This window comes from Myotis brandtii, unplaced genomic scaffold (genome assembly GCF_000412655.1).
Source record: "Myotis brandtii unplaced genomic scaffold, ASM41265v1 scaffold111, whole genome shotgun sequence".
In the NCBI taxonomy this organism is placed as follows: Eukaryota; Metazoa; Chordata; class Mammalia; order Chiroptera; family Vespertilionidae; genus Myotis; species Myotis brandtii.
Genome location: NW_005353789.1, coordinates 6,105,123 through 6,128,847, shown reverse-complemented (window position 1 = coordinate 6,128,847; position 23,725 = coordinate 6,105,123). Strand labels below are relative to the sequence as shown.

At 43.7% G+C, this 23,725-nt stretch overlaps 1 protein-coding gene across 1 annotated transcript in view; it reads left to right on the top strand.

Annotated features, from left to right (window-relative positions):
- The first annotated feature begins 246 nt into the window (after positions 1 to 246).
- Positions 247 to 23,725, top strand: part of SHROOM3 (shroom family member 3) — a 238,400-nt gene continuing 214,921 nt past the window's right edge. Inside the window, exons 1-2 of the mRNA XM_014544945.1 lie at positions 247 to 253; positions 1,208 to 1,254. Coding sequence (XP_014400431.1) covers positions 247 to 253; positions 1,208 to 1,254 — 54 coding nt within the window. The remainder of the gene's footprint in view (positions 254 to 1,207; positions 1,255 to 23,725) is intronic.

Here is a 23,725-nt window from a genome sequence, read left to right as displayed (position 1 = left end):
ACATGAGGAACTGTATTTAAAGGGCCAGAAGGTTGAGAACCACTGCTTTAGGTGCACAGGAGGACATCCAACCAACAGAGCCACTCCCCAGCTGGGCAGATTCCTGAGTTCTACATGAAGGGTAGGGCTGGGTGTGAGGTTTCTCTACACTCTTCTCTGAGAGAATGTACCTGAAGACAAGTGAGAATCTTGCTTGAGGTACAATCTCAACAAAATCTGGTTCTGATGGTGGGATTCTGGGTGGAGATGCCAGGTAAAATATAGGACCCCTAACTAAAATTCAATTTCAGGTAAATAAGAATTTTATTTTTTATTATAAGTATGTCCTAAATATTGCATGGAGTGTGCTTATATTAAAAAAAACTATTCATTATCTATTTGAAATTCAAATTTAACTGGGATTTTTGTATTTGCTAAATCTGGCAATCCTACTTTTGAGGGAGTAATTGATCATAATGGAATCAGCCTAAGTTGCTAGAGAGGGTAAAGAAAGAGCTGCTGGAGGGTCTGTGGGTTTGATAGATCTGATGTCCCAGCTGGGGGCTGAGTGGGTTCAGCCAAGGGTGAGGGGGTGAAAAAACTGAGGTCTAGATCAAAACTGGGTGAGAAGAGAGCCCTCACCTCTTATTCTTCACTTCCCCTTGAACATCTCTTCTACCCCCTTTTCCTTTTCACCCCTAATTGGCTTGAACATAACATGAAAATATTAATTGTAGTTATGACATCCTTTTTATGGCCCTTGTTCTGAATTTTTAAATAAGTGGGTTGGCCCCTGTTTATTTTTCTCACTCTTCATGCTCACTGCCCCATCCCAAATTAAATTGATTTCTGCTGGTGTGTGCCCTAGATTGATTTCTCTCCCCTCCACCCCCATCTCTGTTTTAGCTATTTCCCAATAGAAAAATGATTGCCACATTTCTCAAACTCCTATATAAATTTCTAGCCCTTTTAGAATTTTATTTATGCTCGTCACTCAGTTATTTGTACATTCTTTACCCACATAGCATGTCTTTAAGAAGTAAAAAGCAGGAGACCTTACAGCAGAGAGAGGGACAAAATTGCACGTGGGCTTTCGCCTGGAATGTTGGTTGGCTGCCTGTAGCACTTCAGGGGCAGAATCAATATTGTGTACTACTAGGTCTGTTCCAGTTTGTCAAACAATATCACTTAACACCTCTGGGTTGGGCAACCGAGCTTTCCCATTAAGTAAGAGGACTGCCGAGCTGGAGGAATGGAGGAGACCTCTCTCAGACGGTAAGCATTTCAGGGCACAAGACCCTTATGTTAAAAGTAGCCAGAGAATGACTGGGGAAAAAGAACATGCTGATACTGACACACACGTGATACAAGACATGGCTGAGGTAGGTCTCTGATGATAAGGGGATGCTCTTCCCCCACCCCCACCCCCCAAATGTTGGCAACTCGAGAGCAGCCACAAATGGGTTTTAGTTATTATCTAGAGATTAAGTATTGGGTGGGAACTGTCTGGTGCCCTCTCTATGGTGCTCTCTGTGGTCCTTGGGCTGTAGACTTTGGTGCCCAATGTGCCAGGTATAGAATTTGGCAAATGGAGACCATAGGTCAAGGCCAGTTCTAAAGGTGCTCTTTTTTAAAAAAAATTCTTACCTACTTGACTTGAAATTCCTGCTAATAAGCCACTAATGAGCCCAAAACATTCATTCAGAAGCTTTCTTTTATGTGGCAGGCACCAGGGATACTGAGAAGAATGAATGGCCTCCATCATCTTGGAGCTTCTAAAATAAATTGGGCTGATGATTAGACTACAGTGTAATGCGCGCTGAGGTAATAGTTCACACTAGATTGGGAGGGTGCTGGGAGCACAATACCGAGGAGCTCAGCAACGAGAGGAGGACTGTAGATGCAGTGAGGTTGTGGGCTTGAAAGTTGTAAGAGCTGCTGTTGGTGCCATGCTCAAGTCCTCTTGACTGGATTGGTGACCCCATCCCTGACTGCTGTGCGTATTGACTATAAGGCTCCCGGCTGCACTCTCCCATGGACAGTGCCCGCCGCTGAAAGGTTAATGACTGATTGATAAGAGAGCCCAAAAATATGGCCTCCTTGCTTCAAAGTGGACAACTCTGTGGTGCTTCTCATGATTCAGAGATCCTGTGGGATCGGACTGAAAATCAACTTGAGCTGGAAGCACATGTTAACTTCTATGCCTTCCTGCCTCCTTCACTTCCTTACTGGTTTCTCCTGAGAATACCTCTCAGTAAATCCCTTCTACATGCATCCCTGTCTCTGGCTCTACTTCTAAGAAACCCCATCTGATGGTAGAGGAGCAGGAAGTTGATGTGGTTCTGATGCTGTGGGTTCTTGCTTCTCTGATGTGGAAGACAGTAGACAAGGTGGTTGAAAAGATTGATGAACGTCTCATGTGGGGAGCGTGTGGCTAACGTGAGGAATAGGAGCCGTGATGATTGTCAATTTAGGTGAAAGACCATATTTTTGTGGCACAAATCTCTACTGTGGTATCATTTTCTTCAGCACTCTGCAGCCTAAATATAAAAACAGAAGTAGATGGCACAAGGTTATAGTGCTGTCAGATGGAGCCATAGGAAGACAAGGGACCAAGCGTGATAAGAAAGGACTTGAAGATAGGAAGGAACAAGTAGTTTGGGAGATAATGGAGGTGTCAGTGGGCCAAAGATATTAAGATCGAAGAATATGTGTGATGAGCACAATACAGAACACTTGGCTAGAAGGGTATGTTTAGAGTTTGGAGTGTAAGAATTTAAGATTTGAGGGTGAGAGCATTTCTGCTTAATGACAGAAGGTCTAGGGCAGTGGTTGGCAAACTGCGGCTTGTGAGCCACATGCGGCTCTTTGGCCCCTTGAGTGTGGCTCTTCCACAAAATACCAACTTCTGCGCATGGGCCACGAAGTTTCAATCGCACCGTACGTGCGCGCCCGCACGTGGTATTTTGTGGAAGCCGCGGTTTGCCGACCACTGGTAGGCTATGCCATGGCACTGGTGTCTAAATCAAGTGGAGGGGAAGTCTCTGAGTCAAAACACTGCAACGTTAGGGCCATCCTCATGGGCGTTGTCAGCACTGAGGAGTGGTGGTGACCTGAGAACTCCCAAGCAGCTCTTACCTGCCCCAAACCCCCGATGCCATCACTTCTGTATCTGAGACTTTGTGCAGTTGTGTCCCTAAAGGCATTGGACACAAATGATTGGAGGCACATAATGTCCTAGTGAGACCCCTTTTCTTGGTTGAACTATTTCTTAACAACTTAAATAATGTCCATCTTTCAGTTTTCATGGTGTCACCTAGTTCTCTTGGACTAGTTGACCTTCCTGTTAAATTCCTGTTAAATCTCTCAGTCAGGAGAACTCCACTCTTATTTAATCTCTCTCTCTCTCTCTACTATGTATTTCCACTTGCTATTTTTATTTGATATGGGGAGCGTGTGCAATTTACTTGCTGTTTACCTACTTTACTTGACCTAGACTGAGACTCAGGTAGATAGACAGCTCAAGGAAGATAGATAGATGATAGATAGATAGATAGATAGATAGATAGATAGATAGATAATAGAGAAGCAGAGGATAAGGGAGAGATCTTCCTCTTTTAGGCAGTATATAAGGACTGGTTTACTTTTTCTTCCTTTGTGAATTATATAGAGTTCATAAGTTGCATGGTTGAATTGATGTTACCTTAATTCCACCCCTTAATCATCAAATATATTCTAGTTTAACAAAATAGTAAGTGGGTTTCAGCTTATCTCCCAAAGGCAGTGGGAATGCTATGGAGATTTGGGGCTGGGACAGTGAATGAGAGGCGTGTTTGCTGAATAATGAGAGTAGCTAACAAAACTGAACTTTGCCCTTTTGGTATGGGAATACTCAATAATGCCTGGATCTTTTCTTTTGTGTTCTGGTTTTGTGCAAACACAAATTACACTCTTGTTGACTTCACTGTAACCTATGAAACTGAAGAAGGGGAAACTTGAGTCCCATGGAAGGCAGTTTCACCAAACCTGCCTCTTGCATTTGTGTGGTAGAAACTGAGAACACCTGCATTTTCTAACCGATTCTATGAAGGAAGTGTCCCCAGCAGTAATCAGCACATGCTGTAAACAGAAAAAACTACTTTTTAAAAATCATACATTTTAGAACTGGAAGCAATCTAAGAAAGCATCCAATCCTCCCTCGTTGTACAAATGAAGACAAATGAAGCCGCCCAGAAGTACCTGTTCACACGGGACGTCAGTCGGCACTGACTGTGGAAAGCCCCATGGCACCATAGAAGCAGCGTAAGCTTTGTGGAGGTCTGAGTGGGAATCAGAGCTCTGCCACTTACTAGCTACAAATTGCATTTTCTCTTTGAGCCTGACCGCCCTCGTGTGTCCCTCACTTGCAGGCTGGTTGTGAGGCTTTCACAACATAGTGGGTAAAGTCCTTGCACGAAGTTGATTGGCTCCCTTTTGCTGCCAGTGATGACACAGAAAAACCATCTCAACAAATGCTCAGTATAACGACAGGATTTTTAAATGTCAGCCAATGGTGAACTTGTTTCAAGCAATACTCAGTTCACTAAAATTCCAATGTAACTCAGGGTCGGTAAACAAACATTTGTCGATGAAGCATAGTATAAATAAGGTATGGTTCCTGCTTTTAAGGAATGAGAATAGACATGTGGGCTGTATTTCCGTGAGGACGGTAGTCAGTGCCACTAGCGAGGGGTAAACGCAGACCTCTGGGTGAATGGAAGAGGCTCCTGGATGAGGGCCTCAGGGAAGTCTTCGTGGAGAAAGGCACAGTTGAGAGGCTTCTTGGGAGGTTCTAGAAAAGAGATTAGGGACCATTCCTGTCTTAAGCATAGGCACAATATAGGATATATTTAGATTTAATAAACTTCTCTATTTAACTGAGAATAGACTATGTAAAGGGAAATGCTTAAAATAATAATCATAGTTTCCACTTATGGAATACTTGTTACATGCTAAATACTTCTGTATTCATCCTTTATCCAACTCTATGGGGTAGATTATTATCATCTCCCTTGTACAGATGAGGAAACCCAGGCATAGAGAAGTGAAATGTGTTCCCGAAAGGCCCGCAGCTGGTCTGTGGTAGAGCCAAACGTGGACCCAGGTCATCTGACTGCCGAGTCCATGCTCCGGGTTTGATATTAGCGCGCTCCATTTTCTCCTTTGCTGCTCCAGACCCATGCTCTGCCCTTCCCACGGCTCTGGGCCCCAGGAGGTTGAGCTGGATGGATTCTATCAACAGGCTCCCTTGCCCTCTGGTTCCCATTGAAATAACAGGAGACAGTTGGAGAATGGGCCTCGGGTTGCCTGGGTTGCATTCCTTTAAAGAAGGCCATAGCTCCTATAGCAGTGATGGCGAACCTATGACACGCGTGTCAGAGGTGACATGCGAACTCATTTTTTTGGTTGATTTTTCTTTGTTAAATGGCATTTAAATATATAAAATAAATATCAAAAATATACATCTTTGTTTTACTATGGTTGCAAATATCAAAAAATTTCTATATGTGACACGGCACCAGAGTTAAGTTAGAGTTTTTCAAAATGCTGACACGCCGAGCTCAAAAGGTTCGCCATCACTGTCCTATAGGCTGGCTCCTCCTGCAGTGCCCGGCCTCACTGTGTTTCAGAACCATCCCGTCTTCAGCCACTGCTGACCCCAGGTGCTTTCCTATCCCTTATTGGTTCCTTTAACTCTGTCTCCATCTCTGTGAAGAGTGGAATTTGGGGTCATAGGATAATCATATGTTCAGCTTTAATAGATACTGCCAAGTAGTTTTTCAAAGTGGTTGTACCCATTTATATTCCCAGGAGCAGTGGGTGAGAGTTCCCGTTGCACCCTCGTCAACTCTTGGTATTCCCTGCCCTTTTCATTTTAGCCATTCCAGTGGGTATATAGTGGTATCTCATTGTGGTTTTAATTTGGCATTTCTCTGATAAATATGGAAGCGGGACACCTTTTCATGTGTTTATTGGTCCTATGGCTGTCTTCCCTGGTGAAGTACCCAAGTCTTTTGTCCATATTAAAATCAGGTCTCCTGTCTTTTTCTTACTGATTTGTGAAAATTATTTATATATTATGGGTACAAGGCTTTTGTCAAAGATATTCATTGTAAATATTTTCTCTCACCCTGAGGCTTGCTTTTTAATTTTCTTAGCACTATCTTTAATAAACAGATGTTCTTAATTTTAATACATTCCAATTGATGTATTAATTCTTTATGCTTACTACTTGTTATAGTTTTTTAAAGATATGTTTGCTACTCCAATATCATAGGATGTTTCCCCATGCTTTCTTCTAAATGGTTTATGGTTTTATTTTCATAGTTTTTGTGTGTTACGTGAAATTAGACTCCTGATACTTTTTTCTCATATGACCCTCTTGTGGACCCAGAACCTTTTCCCTTAGTTCACTGCAATGTTACCCTTTTTGTAAATTAAGTGTCTGTATATGTGTGGTTTTATTTTTGGACTCTGTTTTATTCCAGTGGTCAGCTTCCTTGTGCCAATATTGCACAATCTTGATGATTATAACTTTATAGTGAGTCTTGACATCTGGAAGTGGAAGTCTTCCAATGTTGTTCTTTTTCAAGATTGCCTCAGCTCTTCTTGGTCCTTCGCATTTTCATATGTATTTTAGAATTACTATGTCAATACACAAAAAATATGCTTAGACTTTGATTAAGATTGTGATGAATCTATGCATTAATTCATGAAAAAAAGTAACTTCTTAATAGTATTGAGTCTTTCAGTCCATGAACATGATAGATCTCTCCTTTTATTTAGGACTTATTTAATTTTGCCCAGTAATATTTTGTAGTAATCAGTGTAGAGCTCATATACATATTTTGTTAGATTTATTCCTAGGTATTTAATTTGCTATAGTAAATGGTATTGGTTTTTTAATTTTTTTTATTTGTTTGTTACTAATATATAGACATATAACTGATTTTTGTATATTGACACTATCTAGTAATGTTGTAAATTCTATAGAGTATAATACTTATAGAAGTCTTTTTGTAGATATCCTTTACTAGTTTAAGGAAGTACTTTGCTATTCCTACTTTCCTAAGAATTTAAAACCAAGAGGATGCTGACTTTTATCAAACTGTATGCCTCTGTTTTTTCTGGCCCTACCTGGCTCAGTGGGTAGATCACCAGCCTGCTGACTGAAGGGTCCTGGGTTCGATTCCCAGTCAGGGCATATTCCCAGGTTGTGGGCTCAATTCCCAGTGGAGGGCATGCAGGAGGCAGCCGATCAATGATTCTCTCTCATCATTGATGTTTCTCTCTCTCTCTCTTTCCCTCTCCTTTCCTCTCTGAAATCAATAAAAAATATATTTTAAAAAATGTTTTTTCTGCATCTCTTAAGGTGTCCACTTCCGTTTTGACTCAGCTCAAGAACCCGATACTAAAACCCTTTCCCTGGGCTTGGCTTGACTCCCACTTTCACAAAACTCCATGAACAGAAACTGGACAAACAAAGACTTGAATCAGGGAAGTGGCAGTAAACATGGAAAGGGCGGAATAAATAGGAGAGATCTTGATGATCTGTAATATAAAATATGTTGTACAATCAACAGTGGGTTTAAATGAGAAAGAACCAGACCTCTCAATTTTTACAACTTCTGCCTTCTTTTAATAAACATAAAAACTGTACGTCCAGCCAGTGTTGCACAGTGGTTGAGCATGGACCTATGAATCAGAAGGTCAGGGTTTGATTCCCGGTCAGGGCGCATGCCGGGGTTGTAGGCTTGATCCCCAGTGGGGGTGTACAGGAGGCAGCTGATTAATGATTCTCTCTCTCACCCTTCCTCTCTGAAATCAATAAAAATATATTTAATATATATTTAAAACTGTATGCCTCTGTTTAATATTTGTATTATAGAAACAATAAGCAATTTCCAAATATAAAATTTAACAGTGATTAAATTGCTTTTTCAAATTTCACACCCAGTGTTTCCCTATACCCAGAGTCTAACATGCTGCCTAGAAGAACCTCTTCCCCATCCCTCTCTCCCCATTGCAAATCAGTGACCTGGCATCCATGAAACACCACTGCATGGGCGGGGAGGAGCCAACCATCTGGCTCTGCAGTCTAGCCTCATGCCCTGAGTGTCCCTGGATGGTTGGTGTAAGAAGTGTATGAAGACTCTCAGCAATGGGACTTCATTATTGAAAGGTACAGAGCTGGACAGTTCTGACCCAAGTTGCAGACAGACCCTGTAGAATACACACTTATGGGTTTCCAATTTTACTAATATTTAAGCAGTTTGATACTACACATTTCAATCTTTGAACATTAGACTCGAATTTAAACGAGCCCTAATGCCCTCTTGTGGCCATGAGAGAATGTGCAAAGAGATATAACTAGTTTTCATTCTAACGACTACTTTGCGTACCTGGGTCCCTTTGGTTTAAGGTGAACCTGATACTAGAAAAAACTCAAGTCACAAGCCAGGCAGAGCGTGGTCACTTACTGAGCTCTGTAAACTTCAGATTCGTTATTTGATAAATGACAATAATAATAGTACCCACCATAATAAGGTGCTTGAAAATATTAAAGGTTTAAAGAAGTTTTCTTCTATTTCTAGTTTCCTAAGATTTTGTTTGAAGGTATAAATAGATGTTGAATTTTATCAAATGCTGTATCTGGACCTTTTAGGGTGTACACTTCTGCTTTGACTCTGGGACCTAATACCACAGGTCTTTCCCAGGTCTTGGCTTTACCCCACTTTGAATATATATAATATTTAGGCCTGCACATAATAGGTTCTTAATAAATGGCATCTGTAAACATTATCAATCATCTTAACAGTGAGTCCAGAGGGCAGGGAAAGGGAAGAAGACAGTATCCTAAAATAACCTGGCTACAGATACTGGGACCTTCTCCTCTCCTCATCCCAGTCTACCTCATTTCTGATTCCTGAGGCAACCAGCCAACTCTTAACTATGTCTTTTTATATTGGCAACCATATTTTTAATAGCATGCCTATATGGCCTTTTCTTAATTTTTTTTTCAGATGTAGGTACTATTTATTGACTCTATTTTGGAAGATGAAAATTTAGTTCTATTGTAGTATTCCTTCTATACTCCCTCCCCACCACCACTCTTTCCCATTTATGATCCCATTTAGGTAAAATATACTAGTAATTTCACTATATGTTTATATATTTTTCTTATTATTGCTTACTTGGCCCTGTTGCACTTGATCCAAATGCACACTCTGTGAGTATAATTTTCCAAAGAAGTGGTGTGGCCCAGGAGAGGGATGGAGTGAGGTTCTTGGTTCAGTCTGGGTTTGGTTTCCTTCTCTGTGAATTGAAGGGAGTTGTAGTAGAGAATTTCTAACACCTCTTCTAGCTCTAAAATGCTGGTTTCTCATGAATTTGGTCTATGAATTTAGACTTTCTTCTCTTAACCACAAGGGGGAAGCATAAGACAAGACTCTTGGCTGCCATTTGCTACAGTCCTTAGGAAAAACTGATATTCCCCAATTTACACCATGTTATAACATAAAGGAAGCAAATAGCTCAAGAGCACTGCCTGCTCTTAGTGGTTACTGTTAGGCCATGGTTGAATGTCCCTAGAATGGTACTTATATCACTACTAGAGGCCGGGTGCATGAAATTCATGCACGGGGGTGGGGGGTGGGGTGTCCCTTAGCCCGGCTTGCACCCTCTCGCAATCCGGGACCCCTCTGATAGGGTCCCTTGGTCTGGCCGGCAATCAGGGCCTATCAGGGCTTTCCTTCCCCCAGCTGCCGGCAACTGGCCCCACCCCGCCACTGCCACTGCTTGCCATCTGTGCGGTGCTGCCCCCCCTTTCTCACCACCGTCGCCTCCCTCTACTGGCAACAGGTGTGGGGTGCAATCGCTTGGTTGGCCTGGGTCTCCCCCTGCGGGGCGATCGCTGGCCAGTCCTGCACACCCACTGCAGCATTGCTGGCCGGTGGCCTGAGCCTCCCTCTGTGGGGCAATTGCAGAGCCCTCCCTCTCCCCGATTGATCGCCCCGCCGGCTGGGGCCTCCCTCTGTGGGGCAATCGTGGGGCATGGCAGGGCTCCCCGACCGATCGCATTGCACCTGCCTTGCCTGGCGCCAGTGCATGTCATAGGGTGGTCGTCTGGAAGGTCGTCTGGATGGTTGTTCCGCTGTTCGGTCGTTTGGTCGATTTGTATATTACACTTTTATTATTATAGACTAGAGGCCTGGTGCACGAAATTCATGCAGGGGTGGGGGGTGTCTCTCTGCCCGGCCTGCACCCTCTCGCAACCTGCCTGCCTGATCACCCCAAACCATTCGCCTGCCTGATCACCCCTAACTGCTCGCCTGCCTGCCTGATCGCCCCTAACTGCTTGCCTGCCTGCCTCATTGCCCCTAACCCCTCTGTCTGCCTGCCTGGTCGCCCCTAACCACTCACCTGCCTGCCTGATCACCCCAAACCATTCGCCTGCCTGATCACCCCTAACTGCTCGCCTGCCTGCCTGATCGCCCCTAACTGCTTGCCTGCCTGCCTCATTGCCCCTAACCCCTCTGTCTGCCTGCCTGGTCGCCCCTAACCACTCACCTGCCTGCCTGATCACCCCAAACCATTCGCCTGCCTGATCACCCCTAACCACTCGCCTGCCTGCCTGATTGCCCTTAACTGCCTCTGCCTCAGCCCCTGCCGCCGCCATGGCTTCATCCAGAAGGAGGTCTGGAAGGTCGTTTGGCTGTCTGGTCTAATTAGCATATTATGCTTTTATTATTATAGATAATCAGGATTTTCCAGCTCTTCCAATATTTCCACAGAAAGTATAGTCACCCCACTGCTCAGTATCCGTGTCCCTACCTCACCCTTCCTCAAGGCCTTTTCCACCCCAGCCACTGCTTCTCAAAGAAATATCTGCCCAATTCTCACCTGTGATAAGCTTGGAGCTGCATAGTAGGTGGCAGTTGTGTGCTTTATGTGGTGACAACAACTTCTTTATTGCAGGATCTGGGAGGATTTGAGGTGTGGCCTGGTAGTTGTCATCCAGGGAAATGAATTTCAAACAAAACACCCTTGTGTTGCTGTTCTATTCAAATGTCTCCCAGGTACAAACAGTGGTAGGAGAGGCAGAGCTGTGGGTTGGGACACTGTGATCCTTGGTTGGATGATGGCCCCTGGCCAGGAGGGCTGGGAGTGGGTGGGGAGGAGGTGGAGGCAAACCAGGAAGTGAGATGGGCAGCCCTATTGCAGAAACAGAGTAAGAGGCCAGTTTTCAAAACCTACAGAAGGTGCTGCTTTTGAGATTCCTGAGAGCAGAGGCCAGGGGCCTAAGGCCACAGGGAGTGTGCGTGAGGCCAACATACAAACATCACCTTTCTCCGGGGACTTTGAGGACTTCAAGAATGAAGTCGGCCTAAGCAGGTGGAAGTAGATTGGAAGGGCTGAAAAGATAGGGTCAGGGGTCCAGTTAACGGGTTCATGTAGACCGGACAGAACTAGACACATACATACCAGGAAGAAGTGGTTTAATGGTTTAAACGTAGGCCCTAGGACTGGAGCAACTCTTATGATCCCCTTCGATGGCATTCAGCCCATTTCCCAAGATTCACGTCCCTGATGGTAGAGGATGGTTGGCTGTGGACTTACACAGATTTTCTGGATGCTCCTGACCTGACTGGGGAGGGCACCTCCAGAGGAGAGGAGAGCAGGTGGCAAACAAGTCTTGGCTTTCAGAGAAAATCCCCTTCCTTCTTTCCTTTTCTTCCTGCTAAATGATCAGAACAGAATAATCAAGGAAAGCAGCAGCAGGAAATGGGTACATTTGGAATGTGGGCCATTTTCTCACAATTCCCTCGCTTTCCACCCTCTTGTGCCTGTTTTAGAGGTTATACCCTTTGCAGGGTGCTTGGGATTGAGGGACAAAGAGGGAAAATGCTTACTCTTTTAATTTGGAGGCCTCTTTGGAAGCCACTACCCAAATTGCCCCCAAAATGAGTCAGGGAGGGGCAGGGAAGGCAAGCCTAGCTTGTCCCGTAGGAGCTTGGGCTGGGAGGAGCACCGCAATAAACAGGGAATCACACAACGCCATGTGGCTGCCCAGGGGGGAGACTTAGCAGAGAATTCCACAAAGGCCTACCAGGACCTGAATTGTTTGTTACTAACTGGCAGAGCTTTGTGGAAGTCCAAAGGTGGAAAATGGTTGCTATTTTGCTAAAATTCAGGAAAGGTGGGTTGGATCATAATTGACTTCCTTGGGAATTTCATAAGAGTGTCTCAGGTGGTTGGGCACACCCACATCTGCGTTAACAATTCCTATAAAATGCTTGGGTGCTTGACCGCATGCCACCCACCTCCTGCCAGCCTGGTGCTGTTGCCTTAGGTCAGTGGTTCTCAACCTTCCTAATGCCGCGACCCTTTAATACAGTTCCTCATGTTGTGACCCAACCATAAAATTATTTTCATTGCTACTTCATAACTGTAACGTTGCTACTGTTATGAATTGTAATGTAAATATCTGATATGTAGGATGGTCTTAGGCGACCCCTGTGAAAGGGTCATTCGACCCCCAAAGGGGTCTCGACCCACAGGTTGAGAACCGCTGCCTTAGGTGATCCTGGGCTCCCAGCAGCTACGTGGGGAGCTGATGCAGGCTGACCCCGTGTCAAACTCATCCTGAATTTCCCTTGACTTCCGAAACTGCTTGTCCCAAACAGCTCCCCTGCCTGCCTGCCTGATTGCCCCTAACTGGGTAATATGCTAATTAGACTGGTCAGCCGAACAACCTTCCAGACGTCCTTCCTGACAAAGCCCCCGCAGCAGGTGTGGCTGTGAAAGGGTCATTCGACCCCCAAAGGGGCAGGCAAGCAGTTAGGGGCCATCAGGCAGGCAGGCAGGTTCCCGTGTCTAATGTTGGGCCTTTTCTGATTCCCTAGTACTGTTGGCATGTATATGTTAGCCTCTGAAAGAGAGAAAACTCTTGGTAAATACAGGAAAAAGCTGTTCAAAGCTGCCTGTGGGAGAAGGGGAAACAATACTTGTATCTCACTGATCACATTTACAGGTAGCTTTAAGGGGGAAGGAAACCTGGGTAATTGCTGATGGAAAACCTTTAAATGAAAGTGACTTCGTTGTCATTAGGAACCACCCACAGAGACTATCTTTGTCGTTACCTGGTAGGCACTAAGGAAATGCTGAGGATAAGGGGGCAATTTGGAGGACTTGGAACTTTGCTTTTTTTTTTTTTTTTATCTGGGTCAGACACTGATCTTTAAAAAAATGATACACTACTGTTTAGTCATTAACTTATTTGAAATGTTTTACTGCTACAGTTCCTGGAGTAGGGGTATTGAGGACCAATGACCCACATTAAAAATTAATGAAAGACTAATGGGAAGCAAGAGACAATTAACTTTCCAAAAAATTTCTAAATGCCATTCACTGGTTAAATATTGAAGTGAAAAATATGAACTATTGTAACATTTGCATCCACTTAGGAAAACAGTTTGGAAGTTCCTCAAAAAGTAAAACATAGAGTTACCATACAACCAGGAATTCTATTCATAGACATATACCCAAGGGAAATGAAGGCATACATCCATACAGATGTTTGTATGAATGATCACAGCATTATTAACAATGTTTAAAAAGCAGGGAAACCCAGATATCTATTAACTGATGATGGATAAACTAAATGTGGTATATCCATACAATGAAATATGATTGAGCCACGAAAAGGAATGATACATGCTACAACATAGAGAAATCTTGAAAACATTATTCTAAATGAAAAAAAAAACAGACACAAAAGGCCACATATTGTATGATTCCATTTATATGAAATGTCCAGAATAGGCAAATTCATAGAGATGGAAAGTATTGTGGATTGGTGGTGGCCAGGGACTGGTATAGGGGAAGATGGAAGGGTGAGATGGGGGTCTGCTAATGGAGATGGGGGTCTCCTTTGGGGTGATGAAGATGTTCTGAAATGAGACAGTGGTGATGGTTGTACAACAGTGTAAACATACTAAAAACCACTGAATTGAACAATTAAAAAGGATGAATGTTATGGTATGTGAATCATATTATAATAAAATATGAAGCATGAAACTATTCAAGAAATATATTAAACATTTAAAAGTGAAGTATGGGGAAAGAGAAAAAGATAATGGGGAAAGACGGAACAGAAAACACTTGGCACAAGAAAAAATAAGAACAAATGAAGAAAAAGGGAGACAGATCCCATGATTTTTGATACAATAGAAAATTTCACTGTTCTCTGAGGGTCCTTTGGGCTGCAGTCTTCATATTGTTATGACCTATTTATTATAACCTTTTGAATTTCTAATTCACAAATTGACCATTTTTCCAAGTCTTCTGATTGCTCTTTGCCCTTAAACTCCTCACTTGCTTGGGTTTTATTCCAATGAAATTAATGAACTGAGGATATGACATTTGTCTCGGTTTGCAATATCAGCCAGTGATCAGAGTTGGATATCACATCTAAAAACATGTAAACTCAGGCTGAGACTTCTCTGGATAAAGGATCTCCATTGCCACATTTAATTCCACTACTTATGGTCATATTGAGATGCCCAATAGTTGGCCTTTTGATAGACTTTATCAGTCTCCCCCAAATGTTAAAGTTTTATGAGGTGAATAATTCAAGGTCTTGGATATAAATTGGTCTTCACTTATTCTCAAATACCAGGTGGGTAGAAAGCTCGGCTTACTGATGTGAGACCTGGTATGAAATGTGATTATATGTAAGACACTTCTCATAATCATAAATGTTACTTCATAATGAAAGAAAGACCATGAGAGAGGTTGGGAAAAGGTTGGTGGAAATTAGGGAAACAAACAGTAGACTAGGAGGGGATGTGGGTTATGATGTGACTTAGAAGTCACCACAGAGTCTCCCTCTTCTTTAACCTCTATGATCAATCAATCACCAAGGCTGCTGATTTCATCTCCTACTATTACTCAGGTTTATTTTATTTTCTTCACCTTTGCTCTCACTCATCTCTCTTCAACTCTAGCCCGGTCAATTCTAATAGCTTTGTAACAAATTTTCTACTTTCTAATCTTGCCCCCACCCCAAAAAATTCATCCTTCACATTATGAAAGTGATATTTCTTTTTTAAAAAAAATATATTTATTGATTTTACAGAGAGGAAGGGAGAGAGATAGAGAGTTAGAAACATCGATGAGAGAGAAACATCGATCAGCTGCCTCCTGCACACCTCCTACTGGGGATGTGCCCGCAACCAAGGTACATGCCCTTGACCAGAATCGAACCTGGGACCCTTCAGTCCATAGGCCGACGCTCTATCCACTGAGCCAAACCGGTTACGGCATGAAAGTGATATTTCTAAAGTCCAAATCATACCATGTTCCTGGCCCATTAGTTATCTGTGTTGAGAGTAGATGACGCTATAAGCAGAGATGCTTATGGTGTAAGGACTGGGGTTCCCTTGCAAGGCCATCAGACTTTGCATTACCTGAGCCCAACCTGGAAACCTGGATCTACCCCTGGGGAAAAGGAGTATGATTTTTTTAAAAAGGAAACAAAAACTATCAGCTAATAGATATTTTGCAATAAGCACATCACATAAATATGTATGTTCCCAATGTATGTTCCCAGTGCCAGTCCTGGGGGAAAGTCTAGTCAATAGCGCACTTGAGTTCGGTCTCCAGTTCTGGTTCCATAAGTTTCTGGTCCTGGGTTCTTTTTTTCTTTTTTTAAAATATATTTTTATTGATTTCAGAGAGGAAGGGAGAGGGAGAAAGAGAAACATTAATGATGAGAGAGAATCATTAGTTGACTGCCTCCTATATCAACCCACAACTCGGGCATATGCCCTAACTGGGAATGAAAGTGTCACCTCCTGGTTCATAGGTCAATGCTCAACGCACTGACCAGCCAGGCTGGTCCTGGGTTCTTTAATGAATTACAGCTGCTACCTCCAGGTCCAGTCCCAGTCCCATGAACACAAGAGAAAGCTGTGAAAAAAAATTTTATAGGTAGCTTGAGAATCTCCTTTGAGCTAGTCAACACAGGGAGTTTTGTTTCCAGCCAAACTATCATCATGCTGAGTATTCAATGATGGATTTTTTTTTTTTTATGTTCTCACTTGAGAAAATCTTTTTCTATCCTGTGAAATGTCTGTTCATTTCATTATCATCAAAACTCTTCCAATAGGTTCCTTGGTGCTGCACAACAGGCTTGGTGGCTTTCTCACCCACAATCTTACAAATGGTTTAGATACTTAGTGCCCTAAGGACCATAACAAGGGGAGCAGTAAGGTTTCTTCTAAGTGACAACTGCCTGGTCTGTTCTGTTGTAAAAGGAATCTGAACTTTGACACGTGGAAAATGCCTGCCATGGGCACAGGTGGGGAAGAGTCTGTGTATTTGTCCATCCTGGACCACACCTTTTGTTGTCCAGGAACTGACGAGTCACCCCAGTGTACTCAAAGTGGGCACTGAATGGGTGTAGGCAAATTACTGGACTATTACAGACAGGATGTCCAGAGAGACCCACTCCCTTCCCTCCCATCCCCAGCATCACAGCTACATCCCACGTACACAACAGACCTAACTCTGCAGGCCCGGTGGACTGCTCTCAGCTCTGCTAGTCCAAGCTCTGCCTGGGTAACTTCTCATTAGTCTAGCTAACTTGTCATTTTTTTCAGATGATGTGCTAGGTAGAGAGATAAGATTTAGGATTCTTGTCCATGCAAATTATATTTAAGGAATTTCTCTTGTTTGAGTTGTTGATTTACCAGAGAATTCTTAGGATTTTTTTTGGCGGGGGGAGGGTTCCATAGGTTTCAGTTAGTGGCTGGGGTTATCTTGGCAATTTCTTAAACATTATGGGATCTGTTCTGCTAAATCCCAGATCCGTGCGGGCCTATGTATGCTAATGGAGAGAGGAAAAGATCAGGTGTCTGCAGAGGAGGGTCTGGCCAAGAAGTTGTCACCAGATGACCTTGGCGGACCACTCATTGAACCATGGTCTCGTAGGTGCACCAGCTGTAAAAAGACATGGGTTGAATGATCTACTAGCTGCCTCGCTGGGACGTTGTGGCTACAACAGAACAATGGTGCAGGAGGAGTGGGACAGGAAGTCCTTTTCCTTCAAAATAAATGCTATAAATTGTTTATGGTCATTTTCCTTAATCCAGTTAATTTTTTAAAATCCAGAAGGACAGCTTTTAAAATGAGAGATTTATTTAAGTTATAAGGAAATGTCTACTCAAATACTTTTCAGAAATTACAAGATGATTATTTTGATTTTGTATGTGTTCATATATCTTCCTAATGAAAAGTAAGAACTAGATTCTTAAGAATAATATCAAGTACCAAATTATCAATTTCTGATAAATAGGTAAAAAAACAAAAACAAACAAAAAAACAAAAAAAAACACCAATGAACCTCTTAGAGGTATTTTGGAGAGGCTCAAACCTCAAGTCAGGGATTACATGTATTCATTTGTAGTCCCCTCCATCTCACATCAGCATCTGGCACCCACAGGCGCTCAAGAAATGTTCATGACTTTGAAAGACAGAGACAAAGGCAGAGTGAGTTCTCATTAAGGCACAGGGTTTTATTTCAAAGCCTCCCTCCCTCGCCATAGCCAGTTGGCTCCATGGATAGAGCGTTGGCCTGCCGACCAAAGGGTCCTGGGTTCCTCATGATGAAAGTGATGGTGACACTAGTAAGAATAATCAATATTTATTGATTACATAGTACTAGTATGTGTGTGTGTGTGTATATATATATATTAATTCATACCAACCCATTTTATAGGAAACCGAGGCACAGAGAGGTTAAGTAATGTGCCCAAAGTTCTACATAGCCTAACTTGGAACCAGGTGGTTTGGCTCCTACGACTTCCCTCTTAACACCACTCCTAGATGACACCCCTCTGATGAGCTCCAGGTTGTCCCATCTCTGTTAGAGTGACATCCAGAAGTGGACCCGGTGCTACAGGTGCAGTCTGTGGACTGCATTTTTCTACTGAGTAAATTTCTGTTCCCTTCCCTGGCTGCCGGCTGCAGGTTCTGCACTGCACTGCCCCCTGGTGGTCAGCACACGTCATAGCGAGCGATCGAACTCCTGGTCTCCCAGTTAAACTCCTGAGGGGACACTTTGCATATTAGCCTTTTACATATATAGATTAGCTAACTCCGAAAACTGGCCTAAATTGCTGGAGCCTAAATTCAATATCGTGGAAGAAAGGAATGCCATGCACGTCAGTAAGACAGAATTTGCTTGATTTTTGAGTGTTACATACAGCTATCCTGATAGCTTTGTTCCAAAGCTTCTAAGCTCACAGCTGAATTCTGTGTGAGCCAGTAGCACTCTGTTTGCACAATAGATTCCACATTTTAGTGCAGAACATTAATATCGTAGAAGGGAGGGCACAGTCACTGTGCCCAGGGATGTCCACAATTAATAAGAAGTGGCACATATCGCCAAATTTTCAAATTTTTTTAGTTTTAGTTCTTCATAAGTTTTCATTCATTCAATGAACAATTAAGGGTTCACAGGCCTATTGATAAGTATCGGGAACAGCAAGACACAATCCTCCATCTTAACTGTGTGATCAAACTTACCATTATCAATGTGTATTGATAATCAAATCAAATGTTATAATGTGCCTCCTGATATGATGCACTAAGGAGCACATAATGCCACCCTTGTAGTTCTGTGCCAAACTAGTTTAACAGGAATCTAATCACGAGGAATCAGTTAGACAAATCCAAATTTAGCGGCAATATACAAAACTGGCCTGGACTCTAAAAATTTCAAGGTTAATAAAAGAATGGATAAGAAGATTAGAAAAACATGATAATTAAATACAATGAATGAACCTTGATTGGATCCTGGATTTTTTTTTTTTTAAGCTATAAATGTCATTGTTAGGACCAGTGGGAAGTTTGACTATCTACTCTATATTATATTGTCATATATTATATTACATGTCATATCATATAGACTTTAAATTATATTTAATGTTACATTTTTGGAGTATGATCATGATATTATAATTACATAAGAAAATATCTTTATTTATGGGAGATACATACTAAAAAATTAAGAAATAAATTTCATGATGCCTAAGATTTACTTTCAAATGGTTCAGTAAAAATTTTTTATATCTATATGGTGTCCCCCAAAAATGTATGCACACACTTTGAATAATTATAAAGGCAGTGTTTATTAAAATACATTTTATTTTCAAAATTGAGCTACCAGCTGTTAAAGTGTGCATACATTTTTTGGGTTACGCTGTATATTGATATGTTAATATCTATTCTGTATGTGTGTGTGTGTGTATGATTATTTTATTAGTTTCCTAGAGTGCTGTAGCAAACTACCACAAACTAGGTGGCTTAAAACAATAAAAATGTGTTTTCTAACCATTTTGGATGCAAGAAGTGTGAGAGCAGGGTGGTGGCGGGGAAGCTTCAGGGAAGGATACTTCCTGCCTCTTCCAGCTTCTGGTGGTGGCCAGCAAGCCTTGGCATCCCTTAATTTGCAGCTATGCTGCTCCAATCTTTTCCTCTGTCTTCACACGATGGTCTTCCCTCGGTGTGTCTTTATCCCTCTTCCTATAAGGACGCCAGTTATTGGATTAGGGCCCATCCGAATCCAGCACGGCCTCATCTTATCTTGATTATATCTGCAAAGACCCTATTTCCAATAAGTTCATATTCACAGGTACTGGGTAGACGTCAATTCCCGGGGACACTATTCAGCTGGTGCAGTATATAAGGCTTTGACAGAGGGACCGAGGGAAGGGGAGGGGAGAGAAGAGTGCATAATGTGGCAAAATCTTAACGAAGGGTGAATTTTGGTGGAAAGTGTGTGTTTATTTTACCATGCTTTCAAGTTTTCTAAAGGTTTGAAATATTTCCAAGTAAAATAAAATTTGGGAAAAAATGCTCTGTAAAAAAGGGGGTGCGGGCCATTGTCCTTGCCCATAAGGCTGTCTCCATGTCATGAAGGACACAGTGGAGGGACATGCATCATGCAGGTCTCAGAGCACAGGGGCCAGGAACAGAGACAACAGTGCTGACTCCGGGTGGGCAGGTTAGGGAGGGTTTGGAGAAGGGACATGCAGCTGAGCAGAGGTTTGAAGGACAGTGTAGGAACCAGCTGCGGGTCTGAGAGTGCACCTGGGGAGCTGCCAGCTGGCCAGAATGGTTGGGGCAAAGGGCATGTGTGTCAAAATGGTGGGAGTGGAACCTGGAGAGAGTCAGGAACCATGTCATCGAGATCGCTGCATCGAGAGAATTGGCTTTGGCCATGAAGGCCAGGACAGGAGCCAAGGTACAGCCTGAGCAAATTTTGCTTTGGGGACTAGAAATATGGAGAAGCTTGGGGTCGATCAGTTGGGAGACTGGCGGGACGAGCCAGATAAGAAAGTAGGGGCATCAGAGGAGGGGAGGGTGTGTGAGAGCTGCAGAGGAGCCCAAACGGGAAGGGCTTGGATGGGCAGGTGTGGAAGAGGGGAGAACAGGATGGGGTGGGTGCCTGGGGGGTGGGTGCAGCCTGCCCTGCAGGAATACAGGAGGAAGAGCAGAGAGCAGACAGGGCTGCTGGAGGGGGATAGAGGCTGTGCTCAGTTTGGAAGTGCCGAACCTGAAGGGCCAGGTGAGGGCCTCAGTGACATGGCTGGGGCCCAGGAAGTAGACCTGGCCTGGTGACTCTTGCATATGTTGGTATTGAGCGAAATCATGGAATTTCAGATTCCCCAGTTAGAGTGTAGTGAGAAGAATGTAGTTACAAGTAAAAGGCTGGGTATAAAATCCTGAAAAGCAGAGCAAAGGAGAAGGCCCAGCAAAGGAGGCCAGGGAGAATTGGACAAACAGGGCAGGAGCCTGAAAATCCGACATCTTAAAGGCAGGGTGGGAAGGCCTCCGGGAGGAAGTCTCGGTTATACTTTACATCAGGGGTGGGGAACCATTTTTCTGCCAAGGGCTGTTTGGATATTTATAACATCATTTGCAGGCCATAAAACATTATCAACTTAAAATTAGCCTGCTATATTTGGTCCAATGTTTAATTAACTCACCCCTAATACCTTGGCAGGGCCAGACCAAATGATGTTGAGGGCCTCATATGGCCCTCAGGCCGGACGTTCCCCACCCCTGTACCATGCAGCACAATGCCTTCCCTGGCACACTCGGAGTCTCTGGCAGGTTATTTTTAACTGGAACCTTGTAAAGTCAATGTTTGTTCTTTTTACAATTGTCCTGTCCGATGGCTTGTTCTACATTCTGACCTGGAGTTACTGTACGAGCCGGGGAGTGGTATGTGAGAGAAACCGGGTGAGTGACATATAATAATCCTCCAGCCTTCCAGCCTTGCTCTCTGACAGATAAAACAATCCATGTGCGTTGTGTTCCACCGCTTGCATCACCTGAGTTGTCAGTGGAATTTATGGAATGGATTGTTCTCTTGAAGTCACCCAATAGCCCTGAACAATGGGACCACACATTCTTAGTTTTATATAAGAGCTAGTAAGGAATGTTTCATCCACCTGATCAGAAACAGGGAGCCATTGCGGATGCCTGCCTGCCTGCCTGCGTTCTCTCTCTTTCTCCTTCTCCTCCTCCTTGTCCTCTTCTTCTCTCTTTAAGGAAGAAAAAAACAGGGAGGGATGGAGGGAGGGGAGGAGGAAAAGAACAGTAATGTAGATCCTTTGTGCAGAAGTCTCCAGATTCACAGTGGTTCTCAACCTTCTGGCCCTTTAAATACAGTTCCTCATGTTGTGACCCAACCATAAAATTATTTTCGTTGCTACTTCATAACTGTAATGTTGCTACTGTTATGAATCGTCATGTAAATATCTGATATGCAGGATGGTCTTAGGTGACCCCTGTGAAAGGGTCGTTCGACCGCCAAAGGGGTCGCGACCCACAGGTTGAGAACCGCTGCTCCAGAAGAATGGCCTCACAGGCTGGGGGGAAGATAAGTATGAACTGTGGGACATAAGGATGCTCTGGGTTTTCACTTCACAGAATACATTTTTATTTCTTTGAGTAATCTTCTAGGAAAAAGGTACTAAAGTACGAGGTAGCTACTGGGGGGCCCTACCTTGCTCGTACAGTGAGCTTTAGGGCTGAGAAAGTCCCCTTCTTCAACCGAAACATTTCAGGGTGAGTTCGTTGCATGTGACACAGTGAAAGAGGCTGATGAACTCAGCACTGGGACGTTCAGAGGCAGTGGTCTCAGAGTCCATTTGGTTTGGTAACTTGAAAGATGTCTCTACTCTACCGTGTCAGCTTCAAGCGAAGGCCAGCTCCAGGGTTCAGTGCTCATCTCCAGAGCGAGGCCTGTCCTCAGTGCTGGCTGGCCGGCCCATGACCCACCCCTCTGGTCCGGGAAAGGTCGAGTGCCAGATTGGCCGGGGCTTGATTTTCCTGAGCTACCCCTGCGGCAGCAGAGGTGGGCTCACCTGGAGATGCAGGCACATGTGCACCACGAAGGAAGGGTAGAGTAGATACTGGGGCGCCGACCACAGTGCCCACTGCTAAGTGACTTCAAATTCCTGCATTGAGGATGAAAACTTTTAAGAGGGCTTCAAGCCTCTCATTCTGAAATTTGAGATAAAATTGAAATAGTAACAATGAATTTACACTAAAATGTGTTGAAGGATTTGGCCTTCACCATGACAATCTGCTCGGGGAGCTTTTCCTTCCCCAGAGCTGTGCTGTGGCCCCTAGAGCAGCGGTTCTCAACCTGTGGGTCGCGACCCCTTTGGGGGTTGAACGACCCTTTCACAGGGGTCGCCTAAGACCATCAGAAAACACATATATAATTACATATTGTTTTTGTGATTAATCACTATGCTTTAATTATGTTCAATTTGTAACAATGAAATTGGGGATCACCACAACATGAGGAACTGTATGAAAGGAAGGCATTAGGAAGGTTGAGAACCACTGCCCTAGAGGGACAGAGAAAAGGGCTTATGCTATACCACAGCACGTCCCAACTCCCTGGTGGGAATGAGGGAAGATGCCTGCCAACCCTCTCCATCTAGGAGCCGGCTAGGACATGTTCCTGATCTGGGCACTGCTGGGGCACTGATCACCCTCGCTGGCAAATCAAGACCAGCAGGTTCTCTCTGAAGACTCCAGCGCACAGGACAAGAGCTGTGTCAGGATGTGACTGCAGTCTCGGGAGCCCAGTCCCTCTTAAGTAAGTTCTTAGCCAGTTTAAGAGTCTTCTCCTCCTCCCACTCTTTTTTTTTTTTTTTTTAATAACCAGAGGAAGATTTTGTCTTCAGGTATGGTGACATAGAACATGAGATCTTTAACCCTCACACCCATACAAGCTTCAGATAAGCAGAACATGGAGCAGAGACGACCAGATTAACAAATGACACTCATATGGAAAGCCCTTCTCACCTTCTGCATCTGCATCCTGCAGTCAGGGACGGTCACATGGGAGGCTGGGCACTGACTCGCTGGTCTTTGGAGGAATAGCCTCCTAACCAACCTCTCAGTGGACTCAGGTGCATAGAAAGGAGAAACTGCCAAGGAATATACTTGCTTTCCCAAATTGCCCTGGGATACCCTGAGTGACCCTGAGTGACTTCCAGTTTTCTAGTACCATTTTCAATTCGTGGTTGGAAGTCCAAGGGTGCCTTGTTCTTTGCCATTTTATGTAAGGGACTTGAGCATCTGTGGGTTTGGGTATCCCCAGGGGGTCCTGGAT